At 40.9% G+C, this 26,071-nt stretch overlaps 1 protein-coding gene across 2 annotated transcripts in view; it reads left to right on the top strand.

Annotated features, from left to right (window-relative positions):
* The window catches only part of GAD1 (glutamate decarboxylase 1), a 44,220-nt gene extending 18,749 nt beyond the window's left edge, over positions 1-25,471 (top strand). For both annotated transcript variants that reach the window (XM_036888097.2, XM_036888095.2), the window contains 11 exons: positions 4,656-4,768; positions 5,845-5,960; positions 6,043-6,122; positions 6,346-6,400; positions 7,675-7,791; positions 8,981-9,045; positions 11,814-11,892; positions 19,277-19,426; positions 21,486-21,593; positions 22,973-23,062; positions 23,884-25,471. In XM_036888097.2, coding sequence (XP_036743992.1) covers positions 4,656-4,768; positions 5,845-5,960; positions 6,043-6,122; positions 6,346-6,400; positions 7,675-7,791; positions 8,981-9,045; positions 11,814-11,892; positions 19,277-19,426; positions 21,486-21,593; positions 22,973-23,062; positions 23,884-24,057 — 1,147 coding nt within the window. In that variant the 3' untranslated portion in view covers positions 24,058-25,471. The remainder of the gene's footprint in view (positions 1-4,655; positions 4,769-5,844; positions 5,961-6,042; positions 6,123-6,345; positions 6,401-7,674; positions 7,792-8,980; positions 9,046-11,813; positions 11,893-19,276; positions 19,427-21,485; positions 21,594-22,972; positions 23,063-23,883) is intronic.
* Positions 25,472-26,071: the final 600 nt, after the last annotated feature.

The raw sequence follows: 26,071 nt of genomic DNA, 5'->3' as shown, positions 1-26,071 counted from the left end.
ATTCCAACAGATCAATAGAGAAGGTTATTTAAAATAGTGAAATAGTTTCTGTCAGTTCTACAGACAGGGCATTGTCTGAAGAAGTAATAATTTCTCTTATCTAGACTGTGTTCTAAGCCAGTCTGCCTGAAGATCGTGTAATGTGGCTGCACTGTCAGAGGCTCAGGTGGCAGCGTGCTCCCTCGAGTCAGTAACTAGGAAGAGGGTTCAAAATAAATCTGGGGAAGAATGACAAAAAGATCTGTTTTTAGCAGAGTAGGATTTAATTAGTGATGTAGTCATTTTTTGACCTGCATTATCTTTTGAGTTTGGGTGGTGCTGTTAACAGAGACTAATAACTATATCCCCCAGTAGAGTATTTTTTAAAGAACTACCCAGTATCTTACTTCAAGTGACAAAGTATAAGGTATATGACTGCTAGAATAGAAAAGACATTTACGTTCATGCTTTTATACCTGCCTGTACATATAGCTTTGAGATCTCTTCTTCCAAACAAGGACTCAGTGAAGACCTAAAGAAAATTTAACAAATATTTAGTTGTCCATGACATGTTCAGCTCTTTTCTTCCAAAACAGGGCCATCAAGTACAGCTGTATGGGTTGACAGTACCCAAGTGTAAGCAACAGTCTGCCCCAAACACCTGACACCACATACCTTGATGGTGTGATCTCTCCCTGCCCTGTGTTGTGAGGCTGTGATTTCAAGTTTCCAAGGCTTTATTTTTATAAAATTACACAGGAGAAATTTTCTGTGGGAGTTATCATTCATTTTATGCTACTAGGCAAGTCGTAAAGAGGAACGTACTATAAGCAGTTCTCGTTTGTCACAGGAAAGGAGCTGTGATGTACAGGATTTGGAGTTCTGAATTTGTAAAGCAGTATGAGATCTTAAAACAGACCACTGAATTCCTTTGAACCTAAGTTTTTCAGGAAAATGGGGGATAATAATATCCATCCTACAGAGTGGTTCTGAAGGCTAAAAAAGGCACCAGTCTTGAGTGCCCAGTGTATACAAGGTGCAATGCACACACCCAGGAAAGGAAGCCACCCCACAGGCCCCTGTCACCATTAGATACCCCTCCCTTCAGCCCCTCGGCTCCTTTGTTTCCATCTCTCCTCATTTCTGGGCACCAGAGGGCCTCACCAAGCTCCTCTCCAGCTGTGTTACCTTTTAAGGTGAAGATGGGCTACCTGGTACATCTGTAAGAAGGCAGAATCTAAGAGGAATGCCAAGTTGGGGAGTCAACATGGAAAATTATTTCTTTCTCTCATTAAAGAAGTTCCCAGTTTGACAGTCCTTGGGGATCCAGATTCCTTGTGCCTTTGTGACCATATAGCATGTGGCCTTCATCCTCCAGGTCCCCTCATGGCACAGGCTAGCTGCTGGAACTGCAGCCATCATTTATGTGTTCCAGAACTTAGGAAGGAGAGGGGAAGGAGGGAGTGAGGGAGAGAGGGAGAAGGGAAGGAAGAAGGACAGAGGGAAGAAAAGAAGGGAGGGAGGGTAAGTAGTTAAAAGGGGAACACACTCTTTCCTTTTAAGAAACCTTCTCAGAAGCTCCACACACTTCCCACAGCATCTCTTTAGCCTGAACTTAGTCCCATGGTCACATGTAGGGAGTCCCATGGTCACATGTAGGGAGGCTAGAAAATGTAGTCTTTGATCTGGGTGAAATGTCATCCCCCAAAAAACTGAATGAAGCAAGGGAAAATTGATATTGGTTAGCAACCAGAAGACTCTGCCACAAGAGAAATTCAGTTTGTTAATAAATTTGCCTTAGTTCAGAGTGAATCACATAGGAAGGTGAGTTGAACCACTAAAAAAGGGCTGACTCACTATCCTACTCAGAACATAAGGAAGCTCAGAACTCTACTTTAGTGTGAGTCCAGGAATGTCGCCATCCTATTGTTTTAAACACTTCCTTCCAAGCCCATATTCTTATGCTTTACCCCTGAGCTTTTTGCAGGGTTACTTTCTTGTTCTCTGATTCTGAAATGTCATCCTGTGCTCTGACTTCTGCATCTAAGCAGCTTCTTCTGATCCATATTTGACCTCTTGACTTCCCCTCTTTTCATCTATCATTTAGGGGAGTCCAGGTTGTAAGAGGGCAATGTCCTACAGTTGTATACAAAATAATGTGCTTATCTGCATTTTCTTCCTGGGGGGAGGGACCATAGCTTTCTTAGGATTCCCAAAGGCTTCTAGGACCCCAATTAAGCTAAGAACCACTGCTTTAGGGTAAACTTCAAGGCCTTCTATAAGACTTTGAGTGCAGGCAGACTCCTAGTTGTGCACATGATCCCAGATGGGAAGACACGGTCAGAGAAGTGTCAGCAACAGGGAATGTCATGTTAGCCCATTTGTCAGGCCATGGACCAATCTACCATCCTCTAGGAGAGGATGTCAGGACTTAAGTCATGAATCAGGATAAGCTTGGTGTTAGCTATGGGATAACTGGTCCTTCAGGCCCGGGCAGGGACTCAGACAGGATGCAGCTAAGCCCAACACCCAGATGCTGGATTCATCCTAGTTAGCTTCCTCCTCAAGGTTGTGAATGGTGTCTCAGAATACTCTGTCCCGTCAGTACATTAAGGTGCCACATGGCAGAGAATAGTCACTCAATAAGTATTTGTTCAATAAAACTGAAGGAAAAGTCTAGGAGTTAGGTGCCTGCCACAGATAAGGACCTGAAACAGAAGAGACCAGATAGTGTCATGGTCGGGCCCTCCAGACCCCTCCTCACAAATTCCAAGGGTGATGGCCACATTCCTGGGCCTCGGGTAGGCCCACTGATTCATGGGCCTGAACTGAATCAAATCATGAAGTGGACCAACCTATGGCATTCAGTCCTCTTTCTCCTCCATTCCCCATGTAGTTTCTGCATGGCTGTCAAGCTCTGACTTGACTCCAACTCAGCTTTGATCCAATCATTGATATGGTTCTGATGTTATGGAGTATGATTCCACTTTTCCTTGCCTCATCCCAGAGACCTTCTCTTTTGGTATTGTGAGATTCCAGCACACACCGGCACCAGTACCTCTGCACCATGTGAACATTTTTTGCCATTCCAACATTTCCAAAAATTAGTGACATTATTGACAACACATCTGTTCAAGAATGGTTAGAAACACATCATGAGTTTGACTCTTGGTACACTCGGCAGCACAGGCTAAACCAGGAACCCTTTTCTTCTTCCTTTATCAGGCCATCAGACATGAGGGAGTGTTGGTTGCCACGGTGATGGGGCTCAGAGCCGACCAAAGTGTGATTGTGGCCTCCAGAGGTGATGGTGACTGGACACATGATTTCCGAGGGTCTTCCTTCTAGATTTCAAGTATCCTACCAAGGAAAATGAACATATTATTTTTGGAAACAAAATTCTTCTACCAACAGATATATCCTGAGGATCCTCCAGGATCTCTTTGTTCTCTTTTTCTACCATGTGATTAATTTGATTGCTTTTTTCCTCCATAACTAAAATTTAGTAGTTTCACCTGTGTCTTATGTACAGTTGTCTTATCCTTGCTAATAGTTTTTCTAAATCATTAAACCAGCAAGAATTCCCATTCATCCTTAGCATTGGCATTCAGCCCAAACACCCTGATCAGTGATAAAGTCTCTCCATATAGCTTTGGCAGAGTCAATCAAGGAATCTCTCTTCAGCAAACATGGTCTGAGCTGAGCCTATAGACTCTAATGCTTAAGAAGACCAGCAAAAAGAAGAAAGACAAAGAATCTGAGAATCAGTTAATATATTTTTGTCTTCTGGTTTAATTTTCTGTGGACGAGCCTCCTTTGATTTCTCTTCTCTGTCCATGGTACCACAATCTTATACCAGTGCCTAGTCTGCAAGACTGTGCTTCTGTTTTGAACTGCTTTGAGAAGAACAGGCTTGATACTTTTAAATCAGCTTGTTAGAAGACAAAGGTAACCTACCAGGATATCTGATGCCCACAGTTAGCTGTGTATGCCAGTTGACCATCTCCTTGTTATTTATAATTGGTTATTAGAAAATCATCACTTATAATTATTCCTGACAGATATTGACTTTGGAGAATTATAGAAACACACCTGTCCTTGGGGATTATCGGTAGAAAAACCATGTAGATAATTATATTGAGTTCTTTAAAACCTGGGTCAATATTTCCAGTTATCTTCACAGTTAGCTTTCAGATGTTTACATTGTTTTTAAAAGAGAGATTTTGGCTCTGGGTTTTATAGATTCTACAGGTATGAAATTGGCAGTCATATTTTTAAATGTTGCAAACTAGTTTTATGTAGAACTTAGAACACATTTTTTTAGTTAACATTTGCATAGTCCAATAATCTTAGACATAAAAGGGACCCAGAAAAATCATTTTCTTTCCTTCTGTTTCTCTGTGTGGACCACACTTAAGATACTCCATTCAGATAAGCATCTATTTTGTTGGTGAAGAATCAGAGCAAGCACCTCCGCAGCCTCTCTTGGTAACCCAGGCTGGTTTCTGACACTTTATGATCAGTAAGTTAATATATTTCCAGGAAATAAATTGTTTTAGTGGTTTTGAACATCTTTTTTTAAGAATCCAAGTACAAATACTAAGCCAACCATCTATGTTCCCCAAGTAAACAGTTTGACTTCTTTATTTTCATTCTTTTTATCATCACCTTTTCAGGTTTACATATGAAATTGCACCGGTGTTTGTCCTCATGGAGCAAATAACTCTTAAGAAGATGAGAGAGATAGTCGGATGGTCAAGTAAAGATGGTGATGGGATATTTTCCCCTGGTAGGTTTCTGTTCCCTTTCCCTGACTCTCCTCAAGGTTTGTAATATAGGTTCTAGGAATCCTTGAGAAAACTAAACATAAAATGAGTTTGTGGAAGAACCATGGCCTTAAAATATTTTTTTTATACTCCTGCCTTCCTGTCTTGGTTAGGGTGGAGGCTAGCAAGAATGATACATGTGTACTGATTCACAAAGGTTGTGCCTAAATCATGCTAAATAACTCAGTGTGTCGACAGCAATTTGGTTCAGCTGAGGATCAGTGAACTGAGATTATCAGTTGATCAATTTCAACCAAAATAGTACATCTATTTTGAATCTCTAATTTGATGTAGATACAGTAAGAATCTTTAAAACAAGGACAGATATTCTTGGAGATAGGAAGGAATTTGAGATGGTATGAGAGAAAGGGTTCTTGTGTACAAAGGAAAGAGAAGAAATAAGAATTGTAAGTGTCTAGACAGTTCAAGCTTACCATGAGTTTGCCTGTTTAATTGGTAGATGCAAAAATTTGTTTGTGTTGGCCAGACACACCAAGATAGTTACTGCAGTTCTCCTTGTGTCTTTAAGTAAACATGAGCTTGAATTTATTTTGATAAACTTAGAGTTCTCAATGACTCAATAACAGGTGGGCTGTTTGTTCATTGAGGAGTATTTCCAGGCAATGGCAGCGTTTCCTTTTGTAGGCTCCATTAGTCTCTTTTTTTTTCTGACTCAGAAAACAGATTCATCATTGCTCAGTAAATAGACTGAGCAGAAGGTGGAAGCAGGAAGGCTGTAACTCACTATCTCTTCGCAGCCACTGCGGCTGCACCTCTTATCTTTCTGTCATTTAGGATGGGCACTGGAGTTTGTGAATCAACTCCAGCCTAACTGCCAAGATGGCTTTTGTAATGAGTGCATTCCCAGGACCAAGGAGCCAGAGGGAAGCCCTGGCAATAGGGAAGCCAGCAAAGCCTCTCAGGACATTGTCCTTCCCTTTCTGACTTCCCTTGTCTCTTGAGATACCAGCTCAGCCCTTGTTGTCAGGAGCAATAATGACGGAGCTCCCACACCGCCAGTGTGTCTGTTTGCCGACAGGGGGAGCCATATCCAACATGTACAGCGTCATGGCCGCTCGCTACAAGCACTTCCCGGAAGTGAAGACAAAGGGCATGGCGGCGGTGCCCAGACTGGTCCTCTTCACCTCGGAGCACGTGAGTTGAGTGCTCTTGCTCAAGGATGATGGTGTTTTCAGTAGGACTATCTAACTTCTAACATAAGCCTCTGTTGTTGCAGAGCCACTATTCCATAAAGAAAGCTGGGGCTGCTCTTGGCTTTGGAACTGATAACGTGATTTTGATAAAGTGCAATGAAAGGTAGGCAAGAGAGAGTGAATATTAGTTTCCTGATGTATTAAATGTGTTCATCTGTTAAATTTGTTTTATTGTGCTTAAGGACTGACTTAGTACAGTGTGCCAAGCTGCTAATGGTCTGTTGAAAATATCCAATTAAATTACTTTTTGTTGCTGCTGAAGTTTTTTGTGTGTGAAATCTCTTTGATTCTTCATTTTAATTTCCCTCTTTTTATAATAATTACAGGGGGAAGATAATTCCAGCTGATTTAGAGGCAAAAATTCTTGAAGCCAAACAAAAGGTATGTACTTTATGGTGCATCTAAACTCTGGTGAATACAAATATTTAAAATCCTTATACAATAAAAGCCCTTGATAATGTAAGAGATCATTTTATTGTGTTTCTAAAAATCCTATTCCCAGGTATTTACTTATTTCCAAGTTGTGAGATGATTGATTTGGCTTTAAAACCATGTTAATATAATACCAATTTTTTAGAAAAAAATGAAAAATTCATTGAACCACTTGCCCTACATTCACTGCAGCAAATAATTGGTTTAACATACTTCAATAAATCCACTACCCAAGCATCATGAAGAGACAACCTAGTTGAGCTTTTCACTTGCTGCTTGTTAGGTATAATCTCATTTTAACAAATACCATTTTAGTTTAGGATTCTGTTTAGCAAAGTGCTTCTAAGCCCTGGCAGATGGCCCATGATACTTGGTGAATCCCTTCTCAGTAAGTTCTATTAAACAAAAAAAAATCTTCCAGACCACATGTATCCACAAGGCATTTCCAGGTAGCTGTCACGATTTACCAACTCATTGGTATTTTGGTTACATTCTTGTACCTCCTTCTCTAACTGTAGCTGTTTGCTGGGGTCTCAGTAGAGGGGATGGGTAGAAATGTCACTAGGACTAAGCAAGCATGGGTGGAGCTGAACATAAAAAAAACTCTAGAACTCACAAGTCTTGGCTTTATTACTCCACTTCCTCATTTCATGTTCACATCAAAATTTTACCATGTCCACTACTCGTGAACATTTCAACTTTCACAGTGTTTTGACCTGTTGTAAACAATGAAACAATGCTTCAGTATAATTATTATATCAGTATACTTAGAACAACACAGCTTCTAAAACTTACAACGTCCAGATGATATTCAGAGCTACCTGCCCATCACTCCAAATACTTATTACTCTTTCCTGCTTTATTGTTTGCCATAGAACTTATCACTATCAAACATACCATGTATTTTGTTTATTTAAGTTTGTTTATTGTCTGTCACTCCCCACCAGAATCTAAATTCCATGAGGACAGAAATCATCATCTGTTGTGCCCATTGCTGTATTCTTAGCATCTACACCAGGACCTGGTATATAAATGTCACTTAAAAAATATATGTTGAATGAATAAATGAATGAACCAAACAACAAAGAATTCCCTCATATATTGTATCTGATACCACACCACCTTAATTGATCTCTGTTAGATATAAATGCTACTGCAATTTTTCTACTGTGTGTGGAAAGGAGAAAGGTTAAGAAGACTAATCGGCCTGTCTTACCCTATAGGGATATGTTCCTCTTTATGTGAATGCTACTGCTGGCACTACTGTTTATGGAGCTTTTGATCCTATACAGGAGATAGCAGATATATGTGAGAAACACAACCTTTGGCTGCATGTTGATGTAAGTGCTATAACTCAGAAAGTGACCCTGTCTATTTGGGGGTGGAAGCAGCTCTGCTTTATGATTTGCTTCAAGCCTTCCCCACAGCCCCAGCCAGCCCTCTCACTGCATCACATTAGTTCCACTCCTCTCTGGCTCCCAGCCGGCCCTTCATAATTAGGACCTACCGCAGGCTGCACATCCTCTGGGCCTTGTCCAGTTGCTTTGTGGGCAGCCAGTTGCTGTCTTCTGTGGTCCAGGCTAGGAGAGGATCTCTGTAACCTTTCCAGGAGGCTTTAGTTTGGACAAATGGCTACTGAATGAAATAGAACTGGTTTCAGAGGGAAAAAATATATGACACAATGTATGGAAAGTGGCCATGAATCAGGACACTCAGTTGTCTGCCTTCAATCCAGCCATCTATGACATTTTTCCAAAAAAAAAGAAATGTGTCTGGCACATATAGGAAAGATAAGGCAGTTTATGGAAGGTATGAACTAAAAGATTTCATCCCAATTTTCCTTAGGAACCAAAAGGTACATTTTGACATGTGTGACTGAGTATATTTTTTGTTTTTCTCTCTCCGTTTTTTTATGGCTATAATGTCTCACAGCTGGAATACTGGGTGATCTGCCCTACTATTGAATAAATGACCAACAAAGTCTGTTCTTGTGTCATAGAATTTATCACTATCAAACACACTACGTATTTTGTTTATTTAAGTTTGTTTAATCCTGAGCTAGTCAGTAAATATGCATCGGGGTGCCTGCAAAAATGTCCTGCTGCTAAAGGATCTACGTGGGACCTCTAAGCCCTGCTGTTGCTCTCTGGTGTTTAGGAGCCCTTGAGAGACTTAGATTGCAGGTGCCAGTCCTTCGTGTTGCTTCAGAGCCACCCGGGCTTATCTGTGTCTGCGACTTTCCACAGCACTGCGGGCCCTTGGCTGCTGGCAGCACAGCCTCAGGCCCAACTGCCCTGTGTCACTCATGCAGCTCTTCAGTTGTTAACCTGGAGGAACTTTTGAAGTGACAAAAGACAAATAATTAGAATGGCCAGGGATTGAACAGTCAGTGTGGGTTCCTTTTGTCAGAGAAGCTTTTGTTTTTCACTGTTTGTATTCTCGCTCATGTTTCACTAGAGGTGTGGGGTTGCTGGCTGGGGATTCTTGAGTTTCGCTGCCCCTCTCCCCTCTCCTTGTCTGTCCTGACAGGCTGCCTGGGGCGGTGGGCTACTCATGTCCAGGAAGCACCGCCACAAGCTCAGCGGCATAGAGAGGTAAGGGTGGCTCAGCCCGCTGATATCTCCAGCCCTCACTCCCAGCATCCCATTTCCATCTGACTAAGCTCACTTCAGTTCAGTAGGCATTTGTTGAGCACTTACGGTATGCTGGGCCCTAGGAAAGCCAAAAGTGTTTGATTTCGCAGTCAGATGAGTCCTCAGTGAGTTCACAGTTTAGAGAGAGAGAAAGAGGTAAACAGCTGCAGCACAATGAGCTAAGCACAGCAGAGGGTGGGCTTGTGCAGTGCCCAGGGAGGAGAGTGGGGGTTTGGAGGTGAAATGAGAGTTTGCTGAGGGCATGGGAAGGGGCACGATTCGTTTCACTCTTCTTTCCCATTATGCTTACTGCTGAGAAAGGGCTAGGAGCCTCAGCCTACCGTTCAAGTCCAGTGGGTGTTCTAAGCCAAGTGCGGTTTTGCCCTGACTCCTATGTGTTGATGCAGAATGAACCCACATGAGATCATTTATTCACTCAGCAAATACTTCTGGAGCACCGATCATGGCAAGGCAGACACAGATGTGCTGCTCAGTTATCTGCCTTTAGCCCTGCCATCTATGGTACTTTTCTACCTGGTACATGTAGGAAAAATAAGGCAGTGTATGGGAAGTGTTATCAACTAGGTGATCTACCCTCCTGAAGCTTACTGTCCACTGAGTTAAAGAGATATTTAATCTGTCTCATGGTAAAGAAAAAGAAAGCTGGTTTAGATGACAGTATGCTGTTTTAAGCCAACATAGTCAGAGGCCTTTCTGAGAAGTGACATTTCAGCAGTTACTGGGATGAAGGGAAATAGGAAGCAAGGATACATGGAAGAGTATTCCAGGTGGTGGGAAGGGCAAGTGCAAAGGCCTTGAGGTACGGCTGAGGGCTGGCAAAGAGGTCCGTGTGGCTGGAGCAGTGAGAGGTGAGCCCAGATGGAGGGTGGAGGGGACGGGGAGCAGGTATCAGGGAGAGCGCACCAATGGCTCCTCTCACAATGAGGTTTGGCTTGAGTTTTTGTTGTCTCTTCTCTGCCTCCTCCCTTCTGGTTCAGTTTTAAAAGGCTGGTGTCAAGGTGACTAGGACTGACTCTGAAGCATACTTATGTGGCCCTATATCTTGGAGGATCATATGTTAAATGTAGATTTATACTTTAGATTTCTCAGACAATTTTCATTTTCATCTTTGTGGCTGGAAAACGTGAAACATTTTGCACTAGACTTTTCCCTTTCTAGCATTTTAAAGCACATATGTCTTCTGAAGGAAACGAAATCCATATCATGTCTTACTATTTTCCATTTGTATCAGCAAAGAACCACTTCAGACCTTTAGGACATTCAAAAAAAAAATGCTTAAGACAGTTCATGAGATCTCAATATAAGATTTTAATGACTTAGTGAATAATAACTATGAGAAATTTGATTGAATCCACCACCTTTTAAATATGGCTTGCCATTGATGATTTTTAATGAGATAACATTTAGTCAACTTTTCTTAGAACTTTTCACGGATCTTTCACAAAGCTTTTATTTATAAGCACTTATGGGAAAAGTACTTCAGGCCTTTCTCTCTTGTCCTTGAAAGACAGTGCACATCTTATTTATAGTCAAGATGCACAAAGTGTTTTTCCCTCTAAAGGACCTAAGCAAGAAGAAGAGGTTAAAAATTCACAGCAAGGATTTTGCTCTAGGGAGAACAGAGGCAGTATAATTCTGAGCCAATTGCTGTGTCTGGGGAAAACATCCTTCACAGGTATTAAAGTGCATAGCCCAGCTGAGGGCCAGGAAGGAATCTGTAAACCACTGAAGCAAGTTACCCACATTTTAATCATCAGACATCATCCTTAGTTGTTAGCATAATGTCCCAACCAGTGCACTCCTGAGCCGTTTCACCACATCTGACAGAGTGATGCAGCCCCACCTGGCAATACACGTTCATTTAGCATTTACACGAAATCGCTCAGCAGTCAAAGTCTAGAATTATCCACTTGATCCTTGCTTTTAGATATCAGTCTTCATACTATCTCCTCAGTAGGTAGGTCAGCATCACCAGCCCATCCTACAAATAAAAAGAAGGCAGAAAGAAGCCAGGGTTTGCTGCCTACAGGGATGCAGGCTAGTGGAGGGGGTGGGAGCACTCGCTGTGCAATTAGACTCCCTGGACTTGAATCTTGGCTCCAGCACCTCCCTGCTGTGTGACTTTGGGTAATGTATTTGACCCTTTTATATCTCAGTTCCTCCTCTTAAAATAGAGGTGATAATGGCCCCTGCATCATAGGTTATTGTGAGAAATAAGTACCATAACACAGTTATTAGCATTTGTATTTATTAACTCATTTTATCCTTTATTCAGTTTTGTGAGATATATACTATTCTTCCAACTTTACAGGTGGGTGAACTGAGGCACAGAGGAGTCACGTGACTTGTCCAAACTGGCAGAGGCCAGAGCCATGTTCAGACTTGGATAGTCTGGTTCCAAAGCCCAAGTTCTCAACCATGGCATCATACTGATATAATGCCTATAAAGCTCTCCGAACAATAGGCCACGTAAATGTTCTTCATAAATGTGAGCTATTATAAATAGCAGTTATTTAGACAAGGCAGTCTGCAACTTAGTACCCTGAGACTGCCAGCAAAATATTTGTTTATGTTGACTAGTCAATTTAGGAGATGAGGTGTCAAAAATGTGTTCCAACTAAAATTGCAATGGGCAGTGTTTTCCTCAAGAGGACAGTTGCCTCTTGCTGACTCCTGTGCGTTCTCAGAGGATTGTGTGCTTCTTTCAGGGCCAACTCAGTCACCTGGAACCCTCACAAGATGATGGGTGTGCTGTTGCAGTGCTCTGCCATTCTCATAAAGGAGAAGGTCAGTACCGCCTCCACAGAGATGAGCTGGGGGCCCGCATATCCTGCAGAAGACACACGAGGGGAAAAGCATGGGGTCCTCTCACAGTGCTTCAGGAACTCCCCAGATCAATTGCCCCACTGCCCCACAACGACTGCCACTGCTGTTCTCTGCTGCTCTCCCACCAGCCCACAGATGGCCCAGCACCTCCCCTTGACTGGTGCTCGGGGCGCCCTTCCTCCCTGTCAGAGCACGGGGCCCTGTCAGGGGCAGGCTGTGAGGGTGGTATTTCATTTTACATTCCATCATGTTTGTGCAGACAAAAGTGAGAGAAACTGGGTGAGCCCCCAACTCTTAACCTCAGTGAGGACACAGAGTGGTCACTGGAGCATACCTCAGGTTCCTAGCATGAACATGTGCTCCCAAGAGCTGGAGTAAGTTCTGCGGAACAACAACTAGAGTTATCAGCTCAGGGGAACAAGGACTGTTGGCCAAAAAGCCTCTGTAAATGAGATAGTCTATTCCCTTCCTCAGGCATCCAGTAATGGCCCCTGCCTTTGAAAGCACTGTAGTTCAAGGAACACTTTGGTATACCACGACATTCCAGTAAGCCTGGCTCCAGCCAGTAGGAGCCAGAACCTGCACAAGATCTCTACTTCTGAAGCAGAGTACCTGTTAAGTTTTTTTTAAATCTTTTATTAAGGTATTATTGATATACACTCTTATGAAGGTTTCACTTGAAAAAACAATGTGGTTACTACATTTACCCCTATTATCAAGTCCCCACCCATACCCCAATGCAGTCACTGTACATCAGATGCCACAGATCCACTATTTGTCTTCTCTGTGCTACACTGTTCTCCCCATGACTTCCATGTGTACTAAACATAATACCCCTCAGTCCCCTTCTCCCTCCCACCCCACCTGCCCTCCCACACCCCTCCCCTCTGGTAACCACTAGTCCCTTCTTGGAGTCTCTGAGTCTGCTGCTGTTTTGTTCCTTCAGTTTTGCTTCGTGGTTATACTCCACAAATGAGGGAAATCATTTGGTACTTGTCTTTCTCTGCCTGGCTTAGTTCTCTGAGCTTAATGTCCTCCAGCTCCATCCATGTTGTTGCAAATGGGAGGATTTGTTTCTTTCTTATGGCTGAATAGTATTCCATTGTATATATATACCACTTCTTCTTTATCCATTCACCTACTGATGGACACTAGGTTGCTTCCATATCTTGGCTATTGTAAAAAATGCTACGATAAAGATAGGGGTGCATATGTCTTTTTGAATCTGGAGGTTGTTGTACTCTTTGGGTAAATTCCAAGGAGTTGGATTCCCGGGTCAAATGGTATTTCTATTCTTAGTTTTTTGAGGAACCTCCATATTGCTTTCCACAATGGTTGAACTAGCTTACATTCCCACCAGCAGTGTAGGAGGGTCCCCCTTCCTCCGAATCCTTGCTAACATTTGTTGTTCTTAGTCTTTTCGATGCTGGCCATCCTTAGTGGTGTGAGGTGATATCTCATTGTGCTTTTAATTTGCATTTCTCTGATGATTAGTGATGTGCAGCATCTTTTCATCTGTCTGTTGGCCATCTGAATTTTTTCTTTGGAGAACTGTCTCCTCATATCATCTGCCCATTTTTTAATCAGATTATTTGCTTTTTGGGTGTTGAGGCATGTAAGTTCTTTATATATTTTGGATGTTAACCCCTTGTCACATATGTCATTTACAAATATATTCTCCCATACTGTAGGATGCCTTTTACTTCTGTTGATGGTGTCCTTTGCCATACAGAAAATTTTTAGTTTGATGTAGTCCATGAGTTCATTTTTGCTATTGTTTCCCTTGCTCGAGGAGATGCGTTCAAGAAGTTGCTCATGCTTATATTCAAGAGATGTTTGCCTATGTTGTCTTCTAAGAGTTTTATGGTTTCATGACTTACATTCAGATCTTTGATCCACTTTGAGTGTACTATTTTGTATGGGGTTAAACAATAATCTAGTTCCATTCTCTTGCATGTAGCTGTCCAGTTTTGCCAACGCCAGCAGTTGAAGAGGCTGTCATTTCCCCATTGTATGTCCATGGCTCCTTTACCATATATTAATTGACCACATATGGTTGGGTTTATGTCAGGGCTCTCTAGTCTGTTCCATTGGACTTTGAGTCTGTTCTTGTGCCAGTACCAAATTGTCTTGATTACTGTGGCTTTGTAGTAGATCTTGAAGTTGGGGAGCATAATCCCCCAAGCTTTATTCTTCCTTTTCAGGATTGCTTTGGCTATTCAGGGTCTTTTTTGGTTCCATATGAACTTTAGAATGATTTTCTCTAGTTCGTTGAAGAATACTTTTGGTATTTTGATAGGAATTGCATTGTATCTGTAGATTGCTTTAGGCAGGATGACCATTTTGACCATATTAATTCTTCTATCCATGAGCACGCGATGTGTTTCCATTTATTGGTGTCTTCTTTAATTTCTCTCATGAGTGTCTTGTAGTTTTCAGAGTATAGGTCTTTCACTTCCTTGGTTAGGTTTATTTCTAGGTATTTTATTCTTTTTGATGCAACTGTGAATGGAATTGTTTTCCTGATTTCTCTCTCTGCTAGTTATTGTTAGTGTATAGGAATGCCACAGATTTCTGTCTATTAATTTTGTATCCTGCAACTTTGCTGAATTCAGATATTAGATCTAGTAGTTTTGGAGTAGATTCTTTAAGGTTTTTTATGTACAATATCATGTCATCTGCAAACAGGGACAGTTTAACTTCTTCCTTGCCAATCGGGATGCCTTTTCTTTCTTTGTTTTGTCTGATTGCCGTGGCTAGGACCTCCAGTACTCTGTTGAATAAAAGTGAGGAGAATGGTCATCCTTGTCGTGTTCCCAATCTTATAGGAAAAGCTTTCAGCTTCTCGCTGTTAAGTATAATGTTGGCTGTGGGTTTGTCATATATGGCCTTTATTATGTTGAGGTACTTGACCTCTATACCCATTTTGTTGAGAGCTTTTATCATGAATGGATGTTGAATTTTGTCAAATGCTTTTTCAGCATCTATGGAGATAATCATGTGGTTTTTGTCCTTCTTTTTGTTGATGTGGTGGATGATGTTGATGGATTTTCGAATGTTGTACCATTCTTGCATCCCTTGAATAAATCCTAATTGATCATGATGGATGATCTTTTTGATGTATTTTTGAATTTGGTTTGCTAACATTTTGTTGAGTATTTTTGCATCTATGTTCATCAGGTATATTGGTCTGCAGTTTTCTTTTCTTGTGGTGTCTTTGCCTGGTTTGGTGTTAGAGTGATGCTGGCCTCATAGAATGAGTTTGGAAGTGTTCCCTCTTCTTTTACTCTTTGGGAAACTGTAAGGAGGATGGGTATTAGGTCTTCACTAAATGTTTGGTATAATTCAGTGGTGAAGCATTTTGTTCTTAGGTAGGTTTTTGATTACCAGTTCAATTTCATTGCTGGTAATTGATCTGTTCAGATTTTCTGTTTCTTTCTAGATCAGCCTTGGAAGGTTGTATTTTTCTAGAAAGTTGTCCATTTCTTCTAGGTAATCCAATTTGTTAGCATGTAATTTTTCATAGTATTCTCTAATAATTCTTTGTATTTCTGTGGTGTCCATAGTGATTTTTCCTTTCTCATTTCTGATTCCATTTATGTGTGTAGACTCTCTTTTTTTCTTGAAAGGTCTGGCTAGGGGTTTATCGATTTTGTTTATTTTCTCAAAGAACCAGCTCTTGCTTTCGTTGATTCTTTCTATTGTTTTATTCTTCTCGATTTTATTTATTTATGCTCTAATCTTTATTATGTCCCTCCTTCTACTGACTTTTGGCCTACTTTGTTCTCCTTTTTCTAGTTTCGTTAATTGTGAGTTTAGACTGCTTATATGGGATTGTTCTTTCCTGAGGTAGGCCTGTATTGCAATATACTTTCCTCTCAGCATGGCCTTGGCTGCATCCCACAGATTTTGTGGCATTGAATTATTGTTGTCATTTGTCTCCATATATGCTTGATCTCTGTTTTTATTTGGTCATTGATCCACTGATTGTTTAGGAGCATGTTATGAAGCCTCCATGTGTTTGTGGGATTTTTCATTTTCTTTGCATAATTTATTTCTAGTTTCATACATTTGTGGTCTGAGAAACTGATTGGTACAATTTCAATCTTTTTAAATTTACCACGGCTCTTTTTGTGGCCTAGAATGTGGTCTGTTCTTGAAAATCTTCCACGTGCACTTGAGAAGAATGTGTATTCTGTTGCTTTTGGGTGTAGAGTTCTATAGATGTCTGTTAGGTCCATCTGTTCTAATATATTGTTCAGTGCCTCTGTCTCCTTACTTATTTTCTGTGTGGTTGATCTGTCCTTCAGAGTGAGTGGAGTGTTGAAGTCTCCTAGAATGAATGCATTGCAATCTATTCCCCTTTTTAATTCTGTTATAGTATTTGTTTCACATATGTAGGTGCTCCTGTTTTGGGTGCATAGGTATTTATAATGGTTATATCTTCTTGTTGGATTGACCTTTTTATCATTATGTAATGTCCTTCTTGGTCTCTTGTGACTTTCTTTGTTTTGAAGTCTATTTTGTCTGATGCAAGTACTGCAACTCCTACTTTTTTCTCCCTATTAGTTGCATGAAATATCTTTTTCCATTCCTTCACTTTAAGTCTGTGTATGTCTTTGGGTTTAAAGTGAGTCTCTTGTAGGCAGTGTATAGATGGGTCTTGTTTTTTTATCCATTCAGTGACACTATGTCTTTCGATTGGTGCCTTCAGCCCATTTACATTTAGGGTGGTTATTGATAGCTATGTACTTATTGCAATTGCAGGCTATAGATTCGTGGTTACCAAAGGTTCAAGGTTAACTTCCTTATTATCTAAGAGTCTAACTGAACTCACTTAATATACTATTACAAACAGAATCTAAAGGTTCTTTTCTTTTTCTCCTCCTTTTTCTTCCTCTTCCATTCTCTATATATATTAGGTATCATATTCTGTACTCTTTGTCTATCCCTTGATTGACTTTGGGGATAGTTAATTTAATTTAGCATTTGCTTCATAATTAGCCATTCTACTTTCTTTACTGTGGTTTTATTATCTCTGGTGGCAGCTATTAAACCTTTGGAACACTTCCATCTATAGCAGTCCCTCCAAAATACACTGTACAGATGGTTTGTGGGAGGTAAATTCTCTCAGCTTTTTCTTATTTGGAAATTGTTTAATCCCTCCTTCAAATTTAGAAGATAATATTGCCAGATAAAGTAATCTTGGTTCGAGGCCCTTCTGCTTCATTGCATTAACTACATCATGCCACTCCCTTCTGGCCTGTAAGGTTTCTGCTGAGAAGTCTTATGTTAGCCTGATGGGCTTTCCTTTGTATGTGATCTTATTTCTCTCTCTGGCTGCTTTTAATAGTCTGTCCTTATCCTTGATCTTTGCCATTTTAATTACTATATGTCTTGGTGTGTCTTCCTTGGGTCCCTTGTGTTGAGAGATCTGTGGATCTCCATCGCCTAAGAGACTATCTGCTTCCCTAGATTGGGAAAGTTTTCGGCAATTACCTCCTCAAAGACACTTTCTATCCCTTTTTCTCTCTCTTCTTCTTCTGGTACCCCTATAATGTGAATATTGTTCTTTTTGGATGGGTCCCACAGTTCTCTCAACATTCCTTCATTCTTAGAGATCCTTTTTTCTCTCTGTGTCTCAGCTTCTTTGTATTCCTCTTCTCTAGTTTCTATTTCATTTATCATCTCCTCCACTGTATCCAATCTGCTTTTAATACCCTCCATTGTGCTCTTCAACAATTGGATCTCCTATCAGAATTCATTCCTGAGTTCTTGAATATCTTTCCATACATCCATGAGCATGTTAATGATTTTTATTTTGAACTCCCTTTCAGGAATATTCATGAGGTCAATGTCATCTTTCTCAGGAGTTGTAATAATAATTTTACTCTGAACCAGTTTCCTTTGGCATATCATATTTGTATATGGTGCCCTCTAGTGTCCAGAAGCTCTACTCTCTGGAGCTTATCAGCCCCTGAAGCAATGTCAGGGCTCGCAGGGGAGTGGTGTTGGTGCCTCAGGGGAGGAAAGAGCCGTTTCCTGCTTCCTGGCTGCTATGCCTGTCTCCACTGCCTGAACACGTGGGCCGAGCATAGAGCCTCTGTGCTTTGCGTTTGTAGTTACTGTAGACATATCTTCCCTCTGCCTGGCCTAACGCCAGGGTAGGTTTGCAAGTCAGGTGGGGCTGGCCGGGAGAAAGGCCCAGTAGGCTGCCTATCACAGAGGGGGTCCTTGGAGCTGTGTAGCCAGCCAGGGAGCTGGAGCACCTGAAGATAGTGAAAGCTCCCAACCTGCTGGGCAGAGTGCACCCGGACAATTTTGTCTACCTGTCCTTTCTCCTGAGCAGTAAGCTCTGTGCAGTCCTTGCCCCTTTAGCAGCCCTCTTGCTAAGGGCTTCCTTGTTAGGAAGCCTCTCAGATGTCCCACCTTTCCTTTGTCCCAGAGCAGCCAGATATGGATCCCTGCTTTCCACAAGTGGCTGGAATCTCAGTCTCTCCAGGAATTCTGCCTGTCTTAGCTTTCCAATCCCCTAATCATGAGAGTATCATGAAAGCACCATGAAATATAGGTTTGTGGTCCCAGGGCAGATCTCTGGAGCTAGGTATTCAGCAGTCCCAGGCCTCCACTCCCTCCCTGCTCCATTTCTCTTCCACCTGTGAGCTGTGGTGGGGGAAGGTCCTGGGTCCCGTGGGGCCACAGCTTTGGTACGTTACCCTGTTCTGTGAGGTCTGGTCTTTTCTCCAGGTGTATGCAGTTTGGGGCAGTCCTCTTTCCTGTTGCTTTTTCAAGATTAGTTGTATTAATTATATTTTCGTATTATATGCTGTTTTAGGAGGAAGCTTCTGTCTCACCTCTCACGCCGCCATCTTTAATCCCTCTCTTACCGAGTCCCTGTTAACTTGATAGCAGTTCCTGGAAAAGACTGGAAGACTTTTGAGGGGTGCTTTTGGGGAGGAAAATTCTTCATAGCCCGAGACTATCACACCCTCTGCAGGAAGTCTACCTTCTTAGCCCCTGCCCACTGAATGCCTGAGCACTCCCCAGTCTTGGAAACAAACCCAAACACCCCCACGCATTTCCACATGCCCCTCGGAGGGACAGTGATGCTCTTGTTGTAAGCATCTGAGACAAAAGACCATATTCTAATCAGAATGACAAAGGGAGAGGGGCAAATGTTTCTCCAGGGGTGGTTTTAGAGAAGGACATTTGGAATGTTCATAAAGGTGTTAGGAGAAAAGTTGCGTGTGACTGCAAGTCCCTCCTTCCCACAAACCTGTTTCAAAGTCATCCATGTCTCTCACCCATGAATATAAATGCACACCTGTCTTGATTTCTGTGATAGGGTATACTGCAAGGGTGCAACCAGATGTGTGCAGGATACCTCTTCCAGCCGGACAAGCAGTATGACGTCTCCTATGACACTGGGGACAAGGCAATTCAGTGTGGCCGCCACGTGGACATTTTCAAGTTCTGGCTGATGTGGAAGGCAAAGGTATGAAGGAAGGAATCTAGGACATAGAGCAGAAATGTAATTGCACAGGCTGACTGGCAACAGACAGGCAAAGATTTATCACAGATAATTCAGGATTTGTGTAATCAATGTCAAGACAGTTGAGTTAACCGAATTTTCCTGGTCTGCAAATGAAATCACTTTATCCCTTATTTCAAATTCTCTTTCCTCCCATTCAGTCTCCTCAGTTTGAATTAGCATGAAGGTATCTTACAACTTTCTCTTAAAACAACCAAAAAGTATGCTAAGATAAGGACTTCTACAGCAATCCTTTAGGGATGCTGAAATTATTTAGTGCAGATGTAGAGAAAATGATGAAATTACTGCATTATTCTGTGCAGAACCCTGAATTCCTTTATGAGGCCTCAAATCATGAGATATATGTGACAGTTTTAAGTTCCATTTAAATGATGGCTTTCCCATTATGTGTACTTAACACACTATTCTCAAAAATGTATACTTTATTCTGAGAAATCCTGTATCTGAAGAATGCTATGTCTGCATTCATCTATCTTTTGGGTTGCATTTCTATGTCTAAACTAGAAAAAAATGAAACTATTGGAATTTCCCCCAAGATTTGGATGAGGGAGAGGATTACCACTTGACTATTTGTTTTAAGAGTGTTTTTATTTTTATTCAATCAAGTAAAGGTGGTTTTGATTTCACAGTTTGATATTACAACTGTTTTATTTACCTACTGTAAATTAATTTTAATAATTTTCATGTTTAAGATTGTGTCTACTAATACCAAAAAAAGCAAGGTTTTCCAGCAAAACATCTAGTCAAATGTTTCTTCTGTAGGAATAATTTGATGGATTATTCTTTTTCCTCACTAAGTCATTTTGTCTTAATGTACAAATAGTCTGAATTTGGTTTCTGCCACAAAATAATCATAGGTATTTTAAGCATGCAAATAGCCATAAATTTCCACATAACAAAGAGCCCTATCATTTAGAAATATACTGACCACGTGGCTTGTCTCAGTAACGTGTGTCTTTGTTTTGCATGACCATAACCTCTTGAACTGTCTGCCAGGAGCTTGGCTCCTGGTGAACTAGTTGCTGAGGTGGGATCCTGGTGCAGGCGTTTCCGAAGTGGAAAGTACGCTCAGCAGGGTGTACACTCAGCAGTGACCATACACGAGCAGTGCCCTGCTTGGAGAGGCTCATGCTCTGCTGGTGTTGGGCTTCACCCAGGTGTGTTAGCAGTCCACAGGCCAGCCTTGTGCATCTGCTCTCCTTGTTAACACCAGCCCCCTCAACGACCCATACTGCTGCTACTAATCAGCCATGCTGGCTTTTGAAACTCACGCTCAACCAGTTGGTCAATAATTGGAGCCATTACAATCTCAGGGCATGTACTGAGACCAATAGCTTCCCCATCTGCCTGTCTTCCTGTCATCAAAAAGGGACAGTACTGTGTTATGTGGAAGGTAGCCTGCCTGGAAGTATGGGGATATGCTTGGCTAGGACCTATTGCCAGGGAAGGTAGGTTCTAAAGTAGTATTTTTCACTGTAGTAAAAAACCCATTATTTTGTTTTTTAAATTTCTCATAGACCAATACAATAAAGACAAGTTGTTAGAAAAATGAAATAAACCTTACAAAGTACAAATACCAGTTTTTGAATCAGTAGACATCAAATTACTGTGTCAAATTGCTATTAAGATTTCTTACTGCTTAACCTCAATTTCTATACTCGTCTTATCATGAACTAGTTACAGTCTGTGGACTGGCCTCAGCCCATAGATGACACTGCTAGTAGCACTACCCTAAAGCAAACCAGAAATAGGCTGCAGGTCCAGCTGTGAATAACTAGCAGGAAGCTAAAAGCCCTATTAAGAATAACTGCCCAGAGACTCAAGTGTCTTCAAAAGACAGTAGGCATTTTGTTGCATACAGAGCTGTGAAGAAGCCATACACATTTAATTAGATGACTCTTCATAATCATCTCCAAGAATACTCTGAAGTGTTTTTCCAATAGACAAGGACAACATAGCCTTCTCAAATGCCCATCACATTATGTTTTCTTTCCTTAAACAGGGCACAGTGGGATTTGAAAATCAGATCAACAAATGCTTGGAACTGGCTGAATACCTCCATGCCAAGATTAAAAACAGAGATGAATTTGAGATGGTTTTTGATGGTGAGGTAAGCTGTCACCATGGACTAGATGCACATCATTTCCAGAAAATCTATTGCAGGGAGTTCCTGAAGGCTTATTTCCACACACTGCCAGGAGCTGCTTCTGAGTTTCCATTTGTATACACTTTTTGTTTAATTCCCTCTGTGTCTGTGAACTTTTCTTCTGGTAGCACTGGGATGACTTTTCTCATTCTCTTCTAAAATGGTGTAGCTCTTGGCCGGCCCTCTGCAGTCAAGAGGTCTTTCTTTGGCAGATCTGAATCTTTTATAATTCTTAGATTGTGTTGAACTCCATGATAGAGTACTTCTCAGTTTCAAGAAGCTTACAGGATGGATAAATCCTCATCTCCCAAGACTGGTTCTAAAATGGGGTTCTACTTTACCTAGATTCATAGATTCATTATGAGGAGATAGGAGGATAAAATTGTCTCTGCCCTGTGTTCATGTCTACATAGCACACTATAAAGGACTTGTCATTCCAGTATTGACTGAGTGCCCGCTTTGTGTCTGGAGCTGGATTATGTAAGCAGCAACCAAAGCAGATACTGTCTCTGCCCCAAATGGATTTTTAAAAATTTGGAATAGGAGCCACTGTTGAAAAAAAGAAAATTCATTCATAACCCAGTATAATATGACACCTACATTCAACTTAACTCCATTTATCAAGCAACCTAAACTATGAGGAACACACTGGAGAGTCACTAAAAAGAGGAAGAAAGGGCCCAAAGCAGTTCAAACCAACAATACAGCACTCATGCCTCTGGGACCTCACTCTGATCATTTACACTATTTTAAACATTCTGTCAGCAGATTAAAGACTAAGGTAATGTCTTAGGTCGGTTAGAGGCAGGCACAGTTGTGGCAAACAACAACTAGGAGGGAAACGGAAAACAACGTATCAAGACTACAGAACTCCAGACGGGTAGGAGTCTTCAGGACAGCAACACTAAGCAGCTCTATGCATCTCAGTGAGCCCTGTCTTATGGTTTATAACCAGTGTTCATTATGATAATCCTGAGTCATCAAGAGAAGATTCAGTATCAATATAATAAACTCATAAATTATTTAGTATCAATAAAATAAACTGTTTTGAGGATCTTCTACATGTGAGACACTACAAAATGGCAAGATAGATAATACTCTTTTTTTTAATTACCCAAATGTATTTTTTTTAACATTTCATGGTTAAAGGTGGTAACTTTAGTCTTGTAGAAAACTGGTTATGGGAAACAGCTCTCTTGCCAGATATTATTGCACAGATCAGGCATTGTTCTCCCTAGTACATGTGGATTTGGGAATAGCTCTCTCTCAAGTTCTCATAAATTTCTGGGTTTGTTTTTGTTTTTGTTTTTTGTTTGTTTGCTTGTTTGTGAAAATCTCTGCAGCCTGAACATACAAACGTCTGTTTCTGGTATATTCCACAAAGCCTCAGGGGCATTCCAGATAGCCCTGAGCGACGGGAAAAACTACACAGGGTATGGAATCTCTCCTTGTTTAATTTAACTCTCTACAATTTCTTCTGTTGGTTAGAATGTCCTCACTTTAATGTGCCTTTGTAATGAGGGAGAAATAAATAAATAAAGACTGGGTGGTGGGAGCTGTCTTGTTACATTCTTCTTGGGTCTGGGTTGTCCCCTTGCTGCAGTTCAGATACAATGAGGAGCTCTAAAGGATGTGTCCCTGTCTCAGGCTGCTGTTCCTTATTAAAGGGGCTGTATGCATGGCAATGAAATAATAACACATATTCCAAGGAACTTCCATATTAAATTGTGTCTGTTAAAATATATTTTACTAAGTTCAAATTTACTCTAATGCTGATTCATGCTAGTTGTTGATTCCTATATCTTGTGTATATATTATTTATAGTCATTGGTATCACATTTAATTTCTAGAATATTTCATACATCTAACCATTCAACAAATATTTGTTGAGCACAGTCTATCTGCCAGGCAGTATCCTGGGCTCTGGATTATACAGAAGCTTTAATTTGTGTTGTTGCCCATAGAGTTGTTTTTGCTTTTGATTTTATTGTCATTATTTTATGACTGACTTTCAAAATTCAGTCACACAGTACTTTCCAAGGGAAATTTTGATTGGGTAGACTTAAATAGTCATTAGATATTAGCCACTGAAGAAACTTGGATATAAACTATTTCTTTGTTTTTATGTCACTGTAAACACAAATAGTAAAAATCAAATTGCTCTTTTTTCCAACTAAGAAATGGGTTGCATTGTGAAAAAAGGGAGTGGTGTTAATATCCATCTTGAGTTTTGCTTTATGTTTTTCATCACAAGGTGGCCCCCAAAATCAAAGCCCTGATGATGGAGTCAGGCACGACCATGGTTGGCTACCAGCCTCAGGGGGACAAGGCCAACTTCTTCCGGATGGTCATCTCGAACCCAGCTGCCGCACAGTCTGACATTGACTTCCTTGTTGAGGAGATAGAAAGGCTGGGCCAGGATCTGTAATCGCCCTCCGCAGAACATGAGTTTATGGGAATTCCTTTTCCCCTCTGGCACCCTAGAACAAACCCCTGTAAGTTGCTGAAACACATGGGCCTTTTCATTGAGGAAAAGTATAGTATCCTGAAGAATATTGTTTAAACCCTACCTAAGCTTGTTATAGTTAGTAGGAAATAATGTTCTTTTTGAAAAGTTGCACATTAAAAACACAGTATATGTGTGCAGTTATATATACCTCTCTATATATGTATGTGTAGTGCGTGTGGCTTCATGATAGATCACAGCATGTCTCCTGCTCCCAGATAATTAACTTCACCTCCAGCAGTTACTGAGGGGCCAGACGTGCTGCAAACCAGCTTGCCCAGCAAACCCTCAGGAAAGATGTTTTTCAAAATGTTGTGCTGTAGAGACCAAGGGTGGGGTTTGACCTCATTGTCGGGGCTTCTCTCCCTCCTGAGGTGATGGCTGGGTGAGAGACAGCATGAGATGACAAGAGTGACACCGTCCCCATTAGTGTACTGTTAGGGGAAAAATGGTAGAAGAGTCATTGTTACAGGTGTGCTATTGCTGTATTTTTGGAGATTAATTTGTGTAGATTGTGTATATTTCTGTTGTCTGACATGTGTCATGATCTCAATGACTGTTTAATTGTAGGTAAATGAAATATTTGCCTATTTATATTCAGAGATTTACCATGTTAAAGAAGTGTCTTGTATTTTCTTCCCATTTGTAATGTATCTTATTTATATATTAAAGCAGTTTATGGTATTTTCGTGCATTTGTGAGCCAAAGAGAAATGATAAATATTAGTGAGACTTGTATTTATATTAGAGTGCCCTTAAAATAATGACTTAAGCATAAGAGAATTCTGTACATAGACCCTTACATATGGAAATCCCATTACTTAAATAGCATCTGCTCTTCTGTTACCCTCTCTGTCTGGCTGTATGTGTAGGGTTCTCAATGCTTTTCTAGCAACTGTTGGATAGTAACTAGATCTCTTGTAATTTTGTAGTAGTTCATGACCAATCTCTGTGACTTGCTTAGCTCAAACCTAAGGCAACATTTCTGAAGACCTTCATCTCAGATAAATTGACCAGGCTCACAACTGTTTTTGAAGAAAGGAAATTCACACTGTGCATTTTAGAGTATGCAAGAATATAAATAAATAAAAATATTCTCCATGGAGAATTTGAACAAAACTTTCTTCTGGTTTGTGTTTCACACAGAGATTTCCAATCATAGTTACTTGGATCACCATAGCCCATTCTTTTCACTAGGTGACTTTAGGTGATTCTCAGTACCCTTATTGAACTAGGACCCAACCCATTGTCATAGGTTCCTGGCCCCCTGATCTGTAAAATCATTATGACTGTAATTAAATAAAATTTGCAATTCAAGCCTGGAGAAAGAAAAGCTATCCCTGTTTCACATTTTCCTGTTTGCATCTTGGAGTTCTGTTCATGCAGTCAGTCAACAACTGTTTTCTCCCTCTGTAGCAACTGTTCCAGGCACTGGAATGACAGTGGTGTGCACAACAGACAAGTTTTCCATCTAGTGGTGTCTGTGGTATCTGAATACCTTGGAGATCACAGAATCGCTCCTTTCTGCATTTATGTTGTACAGTGGGTTTGATTCACTTTCTCAGGAAATATGCTCTGTTACTGGATCATGAGAGCCCATTTGCTATAATATTCTATTAACTGTAAGAATACTATCTTACCCACTCAGAATATAAGGAGTTCCCTATTCAGCACCTGTAGGGATTAGATAAGAGGCATTTGTAATTAGCATACTGTTGTCTGTGTATCTGTGGTTGTGAACAAACTGGGCTCCCTAGGGAGATGATCATAAAGTACTTTATTCTTTCTCCCACCATCCCTTCAAATCCCCTTTGTGGGCTGATTCTTTCCACACCTCTATTTGCATTCAGGCCAATCCCATAGCTTTTCTGGCCTCTGGGTTGTAATAAGGGTCTAATTTTAGCAGCTAAATGTCTAGCCTAGCATAGTAAGCAAGA

The sequence above is a fragment of the Manis pentadactyla genome, chromosome 6, assembly GCF_030020395.1.
Source record: "Manis pentadactyla isolate mManPen7 chromosome 6, mManPen7.hap1, whole genome shotgun sequence".
Taxonomy (NCBI): domain Eukaryota; kingdom Metazoa; phylum Chordata; class Mammalia; order Pholidota; family Manidae; genus Manis; species Manis pentadactyla.
This window is presented reverse-complemented; position numbering and strand designations above follow the sequence as displayed.